Genomic DNA, 13982 nt, shown 5'->3' on the forward strand with positions numbered 1-13982 from the left:
TAATAGCACTGTTATAAACAACAAACAACCTAAAGGTCCATCACCAGTAAAATGAATGAAGAAAGTACCGTATAATCATACAATGGAAGGTAATTAAATTAATAAACTACAACTAGACACAATAATATGGATAAAACTCACGAATGTAAGTATTTGTCGAAAAAAGCAAGTTGCAGAAAAATGCGTAATGTACAATTCCACCTTTTATAAAAATAAACAATACATTACAGGGACTGAATACAAGAAGAAAAACTATAAGGAAAGCAAGTAAATGAAAATTCAATAAAGTGATGTTCTTTGAAGGGAAAGGGAAAGGATGTTTTTTGTTTTTTTTTTAACCCAGGTGTTAGATTTCTGGGTATTCACTGTATCGTTCTTTACATTTTATACATCCAAACAAGTCAGTCAATGTTTATGTTTCTTCTAAACACTCTTTGGCATTTACTCCATACTAAATAAAAATGAAAAGCACTTTTTCATTTGATTGACTGAACCTTTCTATTCATCCAAATAATTCTCATTTTTATGCCACATCACTAATTTCTGAATAGTAATAAAGACGTTCTGAGGAAGCTCTTGACTAAAGCAATAACCTGACCATGCTTTTAGAAGCTTAATGTGGTGGCTCTGGTAGTTAGGGGTGAGGAGGGAATGGCGAGGTAACGTGAATAGATGAAATTGGCAGTGGCTGCATGCATGTTTGCTTTTTTCCCCCTGGAGACAGTGTAATCGTGAGCTCTGGAGTCAAAACACATATATGAATTGAAATTCAGGTTATGCCACCTATTTGCTGTGCAACCCTTGGAGAGCTACTTCCTTCCTCTGTGCCCCAATTTTCTCATACACGAAACAAGGTAATACATAACAGTGATGATGATGATGATGATGATGATGACAGAAGTTGTCATTTATTGAGATTTAATAAAAGCCAGGCCCTACATCAAAAGTCACTAAACATGGATTATTCTGGAAAATCTCCATAAAATTCCATGAGGTAGCTACCGTAATACTCCTCTGCCAACCCAATGGATTTTACTGAAAATGTAACAAAATAATGCACACATATCACTTAGCCCAGGGCCTGAAACACAGCTCAAATATGGTAGGTATATCTAATTTACATAATGAAAATACAAAAAAAAAAAAAATGTAGAGAAGTAAACGTCCTCCAGGAAAAAAAGCTACTAATAATTCCTCTTCTAGAGGCAATCACTTCTAACTTTTTGACATATTTCTCCTTGTCGTTAAGACAAAGTCACGTAAGTGCTTTTCTAGTCAAAACGTGATACACAGAACAGCAGATCTGTGTGTTGGAGGTAACTAGAAATGAAGAATCCGACGCCCCACCGAAGACCTACCGAAATGTAATCTGCCTTTTAACGAGATCTCCAAATGATTCACATGTACACCAAGTTTTCAGAAGCACTTGTAATCCTTCATCTTTATCAAAGGAATTTTCCCAGATCAGAAAAAAAGTTCTCTAATGACTACAGCACAAAAGACTATATAATGACTGTTCATTATCCCATCTATGCAACCAAAATTTACTTATTTCCCAAACACTAGACATCTAGATACTTTCACTTGTCTATATGATAAACTTTCTGTTCTAAATTGGTCTATATTTTAGAAAAAAAAAATACTACAAATTCCCAAAAGAAGAATTACCAAGTTAGAAAGAATAAGTTAGGGGCCCCTGGGTGATTCAGCCGGTTAAGCATCTGACTCTTGGTTTCGGCTCAGGTCATGATCTCACAGTTTTGTGAGTTGCAGCCCCATATCGGGCTCTGCGATGACAGCTTGAAGTCTGCTTGGGATTCTCTCTCTCCTTCTCTCTCTCTGCCCCTTCCCTGCTCATGCTCTTATCTGTCTCAAAAATCAATGAACTCAAAAAAAGTAAAAAAAAAAAGAATAAGTATTTTTCAGGTTAACACAAACTGATTTTCAGAAGGACTGCATCAGTTTGCGTTCTTATAAAATAGATTATGACACTAAAGAATAATTAAAAGTGACCATACTGTGTTAAGCAAACAGTGAGTTGTGAAGGTTTACAGCTCACAGTCAAATGGTGAAAACAGTCTTACAGTACTTCATTTCTAGTATTCTTGGATGAATACATCTTGAACTGGATGCCGCTCAACGTTCCTCTCAGCACACCTCAAAATTCAACAGACACACTGAACGTAGCACACGATCATCCCCCCAAAAAACCTGGCACTTCTTCCCGTATGGCTGATGAATGGCACACCATACATCCACTCAGGTCAGAAACAAATGAGTCATCCTAAAATGCCTCTTCTCACAGATCCCACAATCACAAGCCCCAGATCCTTTTGATTCTACTTCATAAACTGTCTGCAAATCACTACCTCTCCCAGGCCCTCATTAGGTCTCCCAAAGATTCCTAAGAGGCCTACTCCCTGGGAATGCTGTACCCGGCCTAAGTCTACCACTCCCTATGAATTCTAAAATACAGTCTTGTCCCCACTGAATCTCCAGATTTCAGCATATGCAAAGAGCAATGAATACACGTCCAGTTATGTTCCCTAAGTGCCATTTTTGATGTTCGATGAAGACTACTTAATTTCCACGTTTGCAGGGTAGTTGAGGTAAGTTATAGATTGGTCAGAAGAGCCCACACGTATTTGCTGTCAATTACTGATACAGAAGTGATGTTAACAACACAGAACAGGATGAGAGGCTGCATATCTTTTAACCCTTGATTACTCTATGGTGTGCCAAACTATCCATAACATACACGCACAGTGTCTCTCTTGAAATAAGGGAGGTCTTAGAAGTTGAGAAGAGAGTCTACTCCTTACTACATTATTTTAAATTTTTTTAAGCTTTATTTTTGAGAGAGAGAGAGAGAGAGAGAGAGAGCATGAGTGGGGGAGAAGCAGAGAGAGGGAGACACAGAATCTGAAGCAGGCTCCAGCTCCGAGCTGTCAACCCAGAGCCCAATGCAGGGCTCGAACTCACAAACCGAGAGATCATGACCTGAGCCGAAGTCAGACGCCCAACTGACTGGGCCACCCAGGTGCCCCCTTACTATGTTATTTTAAATGGGGCTAGCTTCACTGTTCTAAAGATGCTGACCCTACCAATGTACTTTAAGAAAGGGGTGGGCAAACTATGGCCCCCTGGTTACTAGGCCCATTTTACAAGGAGTTTTACTGGAACATAGCCATGCCCAATTGTTCACATACTGCCGACAGCTGTTTCCACACAGGGCAGAGTTAAATAGCTGTAAGAGACTACCTAGCCTTTCAACCTTAAAAACATTCATTGCCTGGCCCTTTAAACAAAGTTTCCCAAACGGCCTTTAAGGAATTTTTTATAACCTTCAGGCTCTCCTTGGTTCTGAAGGAACCAAGTGAACTCAGTGGCAAGAGGCCATATCCTCTGGTGGCTAAGGGGAGAAAGGAGAGTGAGCAGCCATTATTTCCTGGGATAGCTCTGGGATATTATTTCCTTCAGCTCTCTCCAGAAGGCTGGTTTCAGCAGTGACCCCAACTCTGATTTAGTCTCCTTTCATCAGCGTGGGTCTGATACTGCTGGGTCTGAGCCAGGGGCCAAGGTCATAGACCCATTCCTCTGCACCTGTTGAATTACTCTATAATTCCAAACGGGAAAGCATTATCTTTTCAGAAGGAAAGTCTGTCTCAATCCATTTTAAATATTTATTAAAAACTCATAGTTAGGGGCGTCTGGGTGGCTCAGTTGGTTAAGTGTCCGATTTCGGCTTGGATCATGATCTTGTGGTTCATGGGTTCGAGCCCCACGTCAGGCTCTGTGAGGGCAGCTCAGAGCCTGGAACCTGCTTCGGATTCTGTGTCTCCCTCTCTCTGCCCCTTCCCCAGCTCACACTCTGTCTCTGTCTCTGTCTCTCTCTCAAAAATAAATAAACATTAAAAAAAAAAAACCTCACAGTTAAAACTGTCTTACTAAGTATCACTGCTTACTAATGCAGGGTAAAATCTTAGTGAACAATTCTGGATTTCAGGCCAGACTCTACCACAACTTGGTTGTGTAAGCCTGGGCAAGCTGTTTGCCTCTTTATATGGCTATTCCTTCACCTGTACAAAAGAACTTTACCTCTCCATGTTTTGAATCTCACCTAATTGCTATTTCTAAGAGCAGGATGTTTCTGACGAGACCTTTGATTTTTTAATGTAGTATCTTCTCCATGACCAAGTATCTTCATTCATTTTAGGACTGACAATTTTTTTTTTTTTTTTTTTTTTTTTTTTTTTTGCTATTTGCTACAATACTCGAATCGTTTTTGCCTTAATCAAAATATATCATCTATGCATAATCTGTAGGAAACACAAAGTTGGAAGCCATTGGAAAAACATTAATCAAGACAATTCTTGCCTTGTGATTTTTAATCTAAGTCCCCTATATAATAACTAAAAGACATTTAGCAATAAAAGTAAACTCCACAATTTAGAAGTACTTGCTAAAGCTTCAGAACAGGATCGTCCATCCGAACGTACTGCAGTGATGGAAAGGCTTACATCTGCATTGTCCAATATGGCAGCCACCAGCCACATTTGAAAAGCACTTGAAATGTGGCTAGTGAGGCTGAGAAAATGAATTTTACATTTTATTAAGTTTTAATTAATTTAAGCTTAAATTTAGCGAGATGTGATTAGTGACTACGGTACCACAGTGCAGGTCTAGAAGATCATAAAATGTTGGACTGCAACAACACAGAGTATTTTCTGCTAGAAAATGCTTTCCATACCCCCTAGTCCTTCAAGTGATGTTTTAAAACGCATTTTTTTAATACTATTTTCAGTCTACTTCAATGTTTCATCAAGAGAGTACATGCCAGGAAGACCTGGGTGGCTCAGTTAAGCCTCTTGATTTCAGCTGAGATCATGATCTTACTCTTCATGAGATAGAGCCCTGCATTGGGCTCTGCACTGATAGGAGCCGGCTTGGGACTCTCTCTTTCTCTCTCTCTCAAATAAACAAACACTTAAAAAAAAAAAAAAAAAAGAGTACACACAAATAAAAAGGATTGTTTTTAAAAAGTGAAAGTGTCCTCAATCCCACATTAAACAGAGGGATGAGTATAGGAAACTATCACAACCACCAGAACATTCACACAAGCACTCTTCTCTACATTGCCACACTTGAGCCCTCGTGCCAGATCAAAGGTCTCTGTGCTCTCACAAAAAGGCCCATTTGATACCTAATCATAAGTATCAATTTTATATATGAATCTGCACAAACACACATTTTAACTAATTGGGTCCACTGTGATTCACTGTATTTCCAGAAAATATTCCAATATTCTTTCTAGAATTTTCATAGTAAAATGTGCCAGACTTTTCTGTACCTACCTCTCCTAGCTATCTAAATCTAAGGTCAGTTGTTTCCCCTCCCTGTGGTGATTCTTGAAGGCACAATACTTGCATCAAATTCAATTCTGTGGTTTTCTGCCTTCCTCCCTGTGTTGATACTAAGTAAAATACCCATATGAGTTACTTCCCTTTTGGGCTCCATAAGTAATGCAGTCCACGGTTCCTGTGCTTGGGTTTAATCAGTAAATTATTTCACCAAGATCTTTGCACTTCAAAATGTCATGTTACAAATGTAGTCAGATTCTAAATAACTTTAAGTTTTTATTAAGCAAGTTTCCCAATTCAAAAAAGTAACAAACTACCGACCTGTCACAAATTCAGACTACTTGGGAATGACAAACGCCATTTCTTTGCTACTACTTGTCTTATTTGTTAAAAATAGAGCTTCAACAACATATGCCAAGCTCTGGTGACACAAAAATAAATAAGGATCAGTCCCTGTCCTTGAAGAGGTCACAGTCAAGCAATTAAAAAAAAAAAAAAAAAAGTCTGCATAAAGCACAGCAGGAGCCCATCTAAGGGAACAAGTTTTACTTGTGCAGGTCATGTCCGTGTATCTCATTCCAACTGCAGACTCAGAACACAGCCGTCGGTGGCCTCATCTCTTAACACGAATGAAAGTGCTATATTTACCTAAAAATCTAAGTCCCTTTCAGATCTCGGAATTAGAATTTTGCGACTAAGCTATTTTAACATCTATCTAAAAAAGAAAAGTGGAAGTTAGGGAGTTTAAAAGTCCTACCACCGTGCCCAGCCCACAGTGAGAATTCGATACATATTTGCCGAAGAAAAGATCATAAAAGCGGTTCTTTGCTGTGCCTTCTCTCATTTCCCTCTTTAATACTTAAATTGTAGAGCATCCGGACCACCTCCGACCTTAATTTCACCCACCAGTGAAAGACATTGAGCGCCATCATTCACCACTAATGTGCCTGTACATTCAAAGCGCCAAGGGGGTTGGGGTGGAAATCTTACGCAGCTCTCACAAGAACTGGCCAACAGTTTGGGAAAATTCGTCCTACGGCATCCCACGTGTAGGTGAACTTGGGTTCTCCGTGTGTTCAGTTTGGAGGACATCGACAACACATACAGATCATGCCCAGCACTGGACGATTTTACCACCATCATCTTCTATCTGCAATTGTTAACAGCACTTTTCCGGTCACCCCCACCGGCCTCAAAGCCAAACCTTTAACGAGGGATGAAAGGCAAGAGAGCTAATCTGATCCTGAGGTTGGAAGACACGAGGCTGAGCAGCAGACGGCGCGGCAGACACGCGGCTGTGCAGGGCCGGGAAGGGCTAACGTGGTACGAGGTGACTCAGGGGCCCGGAGGTCAGATCTGGCGGCCCGGTCCGGGTGCCCCGGAGGCGTGGCGGCCGAGGGCGAGCGCGGCGGGCGCCCCCGTTCCGGCGGGTCCGCCGCAACCAGCGGGCACCTCGATGGGCTGCGCCGGGGTCCGCCACGGGCTTCTTACCCGTAGTAGCGGAAGGCATTAATGATCTTCCAGAAGTGCTCGCGCTCGAGCCGCTCCTCCTCCTCCTCGGTGCTGCGCGCGGCCGCCGCCGCCGCCGAAACCGCCGCGGCTGAGGCCAAACGCCCGGCGGAGAACTGCACTTCCACCTCCTCGCTCCCGCCGCGGCCGCCGCCGCCTCCCCCGCAGCCCTCGGGCAGCTGAGAAGCGGGCGGCGGAGGGCGCCGCCGTCGCTGCATCGCCGCCGCGGCCCTAGGCCTGGCTCGCTTGCGTCTCGCCGCGACTGAGAGCGTGGTGGCGGCTGCTCGGCCTTCCTCTAGACGGCGCCCGCCGCGGACATGCCCCCAGCTCGCGGTGCGCTCCGCCCCCGCCGCCCTCAGGCCTCCATCCGCGCCGGGCTCCGCCAGGTCTTCAGGAGCGCCCGGCACGAGCGCGCATGCGCATGCGAGGGTACGACGGAGGGCCGCGGCCGCCTGCGCTCATTTGCTGCCGGGCCTCGGCGACCGCGCGCTGCCGTAAGGACGGCGCGCCCGATGGGCGGGGCGAAGGGTCAGGTGGGAGGAGCGAAGGAGGGGGAATCCCTGGTGGGGTGGGGCTGGCACCTGCGAGACACGGCGTGGGTTGGGTTTAAGAGCCTGCGAGTGCTGGATTTGGGGACAGGCGGGTTGAACTAAGTCTATAGGAAGGGAAAACAGAAAAACTGGTCAGCTTTGATGACTTCATTAGGAATTTTTATTTAAGAAAATCTAGAGGGAAGGTCTTGCGTCCACCCTAATTTAAATCTTAATTTATTTTCTAAATACATTTCCATTTGTAATTACGGGGGGGGGGGCGGGGAGGGCGGGGAGAGACACACCATCATCTTTTCAGTGTTGAGGAGTTTGCGAAAATCCTAATCCCGCCTTGACTGGTGGTGGTAGCCGATGAAGAATATGTTGGACCCAAGCTCAGTCCAGTACCCGCGCTTTGGAAGACCACCAAAGTGCCCATGAGCCATAATGCCTCAGCGCTGGTGCCAGTAGCCTCCAACGGTGGCCCTTAACAATGCCAGCCTTAACTTCTTTCTCTTCTTCGTCTCTATACATTTGTTGCCTCATTGCTTCTGAGCTCATAGTTAAAACAGGTGCCCCCCACATTCACACTTAATACTATTCTTAGAAAATAACTGATTTTATTCAATTTTATCTGTCACTCAGCATGTCAGTCTTCCAAAAAAGTGCTAAAGGGGAAAGAGTGCTTTTTTCAGAGTTAAATATGCCCAGAGACCACAAATTCAGTAAAAACATATAATGATATTGAAAAGGAAGTGGCTTCATATTTTCAGAATTTAATAATTTAAAAGCAATGCTTTAAAAAGTCCTGTGGTTAGTCTATATTAATGTTACATTTTTATACAAGATTTTTATAAAAGGTTAAAGTATTTATTGAATAGTAATGCAGTAATATATGCTCCAAAATTCAAAAGGAAAATACAAAGAGTTACAAATGTGAAGCTTCTTTACCTTTCTAGCCAGTCTTATCCCCTACCCAGACACAATATATCAATTCCTTGCCCATTCTTCCACTTCTTTTTTTTTTTTTTAATTTTTTTTTTCAACGTTTATTTATTTTTGGGACAGAGAGAGACAGAGCATGAATGGGGGAGGGGCAGAGAGAGAGGGAGACACAGAATCGGAAACAGGCTCCAGGCTCCGAGCCATCAGCCCAGAGCCCGACGCGGGGCTCGAACTCACAGACCGCGAGATCGTGACCTGGCCGAAGTCTGACGCCCAACCGACTGTGCCACCCAGGCGCCCCAGCCATTCTTCCACTTCTATCCAGTGCATATTTTTCTTAGAAACTGGTATTTGGAAGTTACATATATATTCTCATATTATTAACTGTTAGCCAATACTGTTTTCATATATAATTGTACATACAAATATGCAAATTACCTATGTAATAATTTTGATGCACTGATATAGGTCTCAATGACCTAATTGATATCAGCCAGAATGTCATGGATAATGATAATCAGCAACATACTTTTCATCATCCTGGGAAGGATAATAAACATTTTCAAATTAATCTATGTAGAGGTTTGCTTGGTTCTGTCTCATTATTTGGTGAGAATCTTAGGGTCTATGTCATTAAGGCGCTCCACCTTAATCTCACTTGTGATTTCACAGATAAGGAAACTCGATATTAAATAATCCATGGGGCACAGGACCTTACTGGCACTACACCCACCCACCCACCCAACTCTTGTGCCTGCATTTTATCAGTATTTGGTTATGACCCTGACTGAACTTTTAGAATATTATGCTAACATTTAACATTTTTCAATTTTTTTTTCACATCACCTCATTTGTTCACGACTCTGTGAAGGAGGTGTTATTATTGTCTTCCTTCAACAAAAGAAGAAAGACTCAGAGAATTTAATTGTCTTGCCAAGGAGTACATAAATAGCAGAACTGACATTCATCTATTCATTCAGTCTTCTCAACAAATGTGTTGATTGCCTCCTATGTTTCTTGCACTGAGCTAAAGGCAGCTAGAAGCTGGGCTTTTTAGTCTTACTTTGCCGGTTGGTAACTGTGATTGTTTGAAAAGTTACTTGAGACCTTGGTTACATTATTTCTAAAATGAGCATAGTACCCTTCTTACAGGGTCATCTGAGGAATAAATGAGATAAAGAATAAGAAATGCCTGGTATTTCTGCTCTGTAAATGTTAATTTCCTCTCTTCCTTTCAGATGTATCTAGGATACATTTTTGGCCTTGTTTCAAAGCACTTTTAGGACTTCCTTGACCTAACTTCTTACAACGAGTACCTCCTATAGAAATCTTTGCAAACCATGGGGCCATTTGGGCAGAAATATTTTCATCAGATCATTCTTTCTTTGGTTATTCTGAAGAACTATTAGTTAAGCAGTTAAAGCTCACACGCTCATATGTTCATACATTGCTAATGGTAATGGAAAATAGAAAAGCCACTGTGGGAAAGAGTATAGCACTTTCTTACAAAACTGAACTTGTGCATACTATACTACCCAGTCATTGCACTCTTGGACATTTATCCCAGAGAAATGAAAAAATGTGTTCACACAAAAACCTAATTTACACGAAAGCTCATGGTAGAAGCCAAAATTTAGTAACAACCCAAACGAGTGTTAGTAGATGAATGGTTAAACAAAGTGGAGCACATCCATACCATGAGATCCTTACTCAGCAATGAGAAAAGGAATCATCTATTTATACACTCGGTAACTTAGATGAGGGGCGCCTGGCTGGCTCAGTCAGTGGAGCATGCAACTCTTGATCTTGGGGTTGTAAGTTCGAGCCCCACAATGGATGTAGAGATTATTTTAAAAACAAATGACTTAAAAATATAACTTAGGTGAATCTCAAAAGAATTATGGTGAGTGGGAAGAAAATCACAAAGGGTTACACATACTGTATGATTCCATTTATATATTTTGTCTTGAAATGACAAAACTATAGAGCTAGAAAACAGATTCGTGGCTGCCAGAGGTCGGAGGTGGTAGGAGTAAAAGGGGTGTCTGTTGTGATAAAAGGGAGTACAAAAGAATCCTGTGATAGAACTGTTCTGTATCTTGACTGTGGTAGAGGTCACACAAATCTATGCTTTGGTAAAATTGCATAGAAATTAATATATATGCCATATATACATAAATGGATACGTACCAAACTGGTGAAATTGAATAAGGTCAATTGGTTGTATCAATGTCAACTTCCAGACTGTGATATTGTGCTACGGTTATGCAAGATAATGCCATTGGGTCGAGAGTATACGAAATCTTTCTGAATTATTTCTTGCAACTGCATACGAGTCTACAATAATCTCAAAACAAAAGGTCTTCAGAATCACACATAAACCTGTGACTTCTACTTAATTCTAGATACATTTTTACATGTAAGCCCAGAAGAAGCTTCTAAGTAAATTAAATAAGTTTCTCATTTTAAAAACTTGAATTATGGAAATTTTCAAAGTAAAATAAAAGTAGAGGCAATAACATAAGCAATCTACTATATTATTACAATCCTTCACCCAATGTCACCAATTCTCAAAAGTTTGTAACCTTGTTTTACCTAACTTCCTCTTGCTGTTTTACAAGGGTGTTCCCAGACATTATATTGTTTTTCCCCCATGCATACTTCAGTGTGCATGTCTGAGAGGAACTTTGAAAAGATAACCATCATGTCATTATTGTGTCTATCGACAAAAATTAATAATCAATCTTATTAACTTCTAATACCCAGTTCTTATTCAAATTTCCCTATTCGCCTCAAAGATGTCTTTTTGTAGTTAGTTGTTACAACTCAGAACATCATGACTCTTGTATCTCTTCTATTCCTCAAGACCCTGCTTCTTTCCCTCTTCCTTTCTTGTTATCATGGCATTTTTTTGCTCTGTTTTGTTCTGTTTTTGTTTTTGTGTTTGTTTTTTTAGAAAGCTGGATCGTTGGACCTGCAGAATATCCCATATTCTGGATTTAGTCTGATTGTTTTCTCATGGCATCATTTCTTGCTTCTTTTACTCAATACTATGTTTCAAAGTTTTATCCACGTTGTGTGTAGAGCTATAGTTTGTTCGTTTTCACACCATAAGGTATTCCTTGGGTGAACACAGCACAATTGATTTTTTATTAGAAGACATCTTACTTTTTTTCGCGTACACCCCAGCTCCTTTATCCATTTTTTTCTTCAGAGCACTTAGCACTACCTGACGTTGCAGTCCTGTAATGGTTAATTTTATGTGTCAACTTGACTGAGTTGAGAGATGCCCAGACAGCTGTTAAAACACGATTTCTGGGTGTGTCTGTCAGCGTGTCTCCAAAAAGAGATTACCATAGGAGTCAGCAGACTGAGTAAAGAGCATTCTCATCAGTGCAGGTGGGCACCATCCAATCCTCTGGGGGCCTGAGTAGAACAAAAAAAGCAGAGGAAGGGTGAATTTGCTTGGGCTGAAACAATCAGCTTCCTCTGCTCTTGGACAGCAGAGCTTTGGGTTCTCAAGCTTTCAGATTCAGACCTGGACTTACACCTTCAGCCCCCTATTCTCAGGCCTCAGACTCAAGTTGCTTATTTTCAATTTTCTTCTCAATAGTGACATAAGGGGCTTTCCTTCATCACTAAGATTCAGCTGGAAACCACTCAACCCAAGTCAGATTTCTCAGCTGCAGACAACAGAATCCATTCTAGCTACTTTAAGCAGAAAATAATTTATTGAAATGCTGGCACACAAAATTTTTAGGAAGCCCTGGGAATTGAGCTTGATCTGCTACATGGAAATAATGTGGCTCAATGCCTGTTTTTCCAAAGGAAAGTGTTTTATTGGACACCAATTCCACCACTGCCCACCATTCATCACTTATAATGTTAAGGACCAGATAATAAAACCTGTGCTATAACTACCCTGAAAACACCAAATGCTTCTGCCATAAGATCACGGTTTCCCATATGTGGCCATCATTTTATCACGCTCACTTCTGCCTTCCAAGTGAGAACCTTAGTTACAAAGAAGTGTGAGGAATGTGTGTTTTCGCTTTCTAACCTCTAAAGTAGAGGAAGGCATTCAGGAAAGTGGAAGGAGGGGATATTCAGAGAGCTAATCTATGTCACTGCCAGGATGACTATTTGTGTGTCACTAATGAGCACTGTAGTCAACACTGGTTGACTGGGTCCAGGTGACAAGGAACAGAACAGTACAGAGCAACAACACCAGATCTGGCTTAGGAGGTCTAGGCTAGGATGTTGACATTGATACAAGTAGGCATATGACCTTAGGGAAGTCAACTAATCTCCCTGGACTATGTTCTCATCTATAAAGTGAAACCGCTGGACAACTGTTCTTAAAACATCTTTGTAGCTCTAACATTCTATGATTAAAAAATCATTTTAGAGGCAAAATCCTTCGATTTCAAGCAGTCTTCTTAAAAAAAATGCTGTTGGCCAGTGAGTTTTATATCTGCAGTTTTCTATGTTTAGTTTTTTGTTTTTTGGTTTTTTTCCCCTGCTCTCAGTTTGCCTATTATTTTTTTATTTTAAATTTTTTTTTTTTTTCTCAACGTTTTTATTTATTTTTGGGACAGAGAGAGACAGAGCATGAACGGGGGAGGGGCAGAGAGAGAGGGAGACACAGAATCAGAAACAGGCTCCAGGCTCTGAGCCATCAGCCCAGAGCCCGACGCGGGGCTCGAACTCACGGACTGCGAGATCGTGACCTGGCTGAAGTCGGATGCTTAACCGACTGCGCCACCCAGGCGCCCCTACCTATTATTTTTTTAAATACCTTGGTATCCAGGGATGCCCGGGTGGCTCAGTCGATTTAGTGTCCAATGCTTGATTTTGGCTCAGGTCATGATCTTGAGGTTTGTGAGATCGAGCCTTGCTTCAGCTTCCAGGCTGACAGCAAGGAGCCTGCTTAAGATTCTCTCTCTCCCTCTTTCTCTGCCTCTCCTCCACCTGCGCTCTCTCTCTCTCTGAAAAATACATAAATAAACTTTATAAATACATACATACATGCACACATATGTATGTACCTTGGTATCCAGGATGAGATTCCTGCATACCATTTCCAAAGCTGATCTCTCACTCAGGTATAGACTGGATAAACACGATGAATTGAAAGAAGGAAACTCCACGTTTTATTGTCTGAACAAGAAGTCCAAACCTGTTTTCTTGCTTTGGGTAGAATGGTTAACAAAAGCATCCCTTAGTTTTCTTAGTGTGCCAACGGAGTTACTCCCTCATTATTCTCAAGTTGGTTTCATAATGATTAAATGTTAGAAATCTGCGGGCCTGTTCATCTACAGATTATACTTATACAATGAGAAGACATCTCATTGGAAGTTCACATTTACTTATTATGTTGATTTGCCTTTTAATTGGCTGCTTTACCCACTTTGAAGTAAAACTTCTTTGAGGGTGGGAGGCATATTCGTTTTGTTCGTGCCCATATCCCCAACATCCAGCCCTGTGTCTCGCACATACAGATTTTCTAAAACCATTTTGTGATATAAATAAGTGAATCCATAAGTGCCAGGCACTGTACAAAACACTGCAGATATATAATTGCATATAATTTAATACAATAGTATTGTCATCCCCCCCCCCCGCCTTTTTTTTAACA

The 13982-nt window shown here is 41.4% G+C and overlaps 1 protein-coding gene and 1 long non-coding RNA gene across 3 annotated transcripts in view; both read right to left on the reverse strand.

The window, feature by feature from the left end:
- The window catches only part of CARNMT1 (carnosine N-methyltransferase 1), a 44925-nt gene extending 37584 nt beyond the window's left edge, over nucleotides 1-7341 (reverse strand). The window contains exon 1 of one of the 2 annotated variants that reach the window (XM_045468837.1): nucleotides 6852-7341. In XM_045468837.1, the coding sequence (XP_045324793.1) occupies nucleotides 6852-7087 (236 nt within the window). In that variant the 5' untranslated portion in view covers nucleotides 7088-7341. The remainder of the gene's footprint in view (nucleotides 1-6851) is intronic. The other variant, XM_045468838.1, reaches the window with a different exon arrangement.
- Nucleotides 7342-10280: 2939 nt separating this feature from the next.
- On the reverse strand, nucleotides 10281-13192 carry LOC123593234. Its single transcript, XR_006710203.1, has 2 exons — nucleotides 13143-13192; nucleotides 10281-11770 (listed from the first exon to the last, which is right to left on the reverse strand). It is a non-coding gene; the product is annotated as an uncharacterized LOC123593234 (long non-coding RNA).
- Nucleotides 13193-13982: the final 790 nt, after the last annotated feature.

Source organism: Leopardus geoffroyi, chromosome D4, assembly GCF_018350155.1.
Source record: "Leopardus geoffroyi isolate Oge1 chromosome D4, O.geoffroyi_Oge1_pat1.0, whole genome shotgun sequence".
In the NCBI taxonomy this organism is placed as follows: Eukaryota; Metazoa; Chordata; class Mammalia; order Carnivora; family Felidae; genus Leopardus; species Leopardus geoffroyi.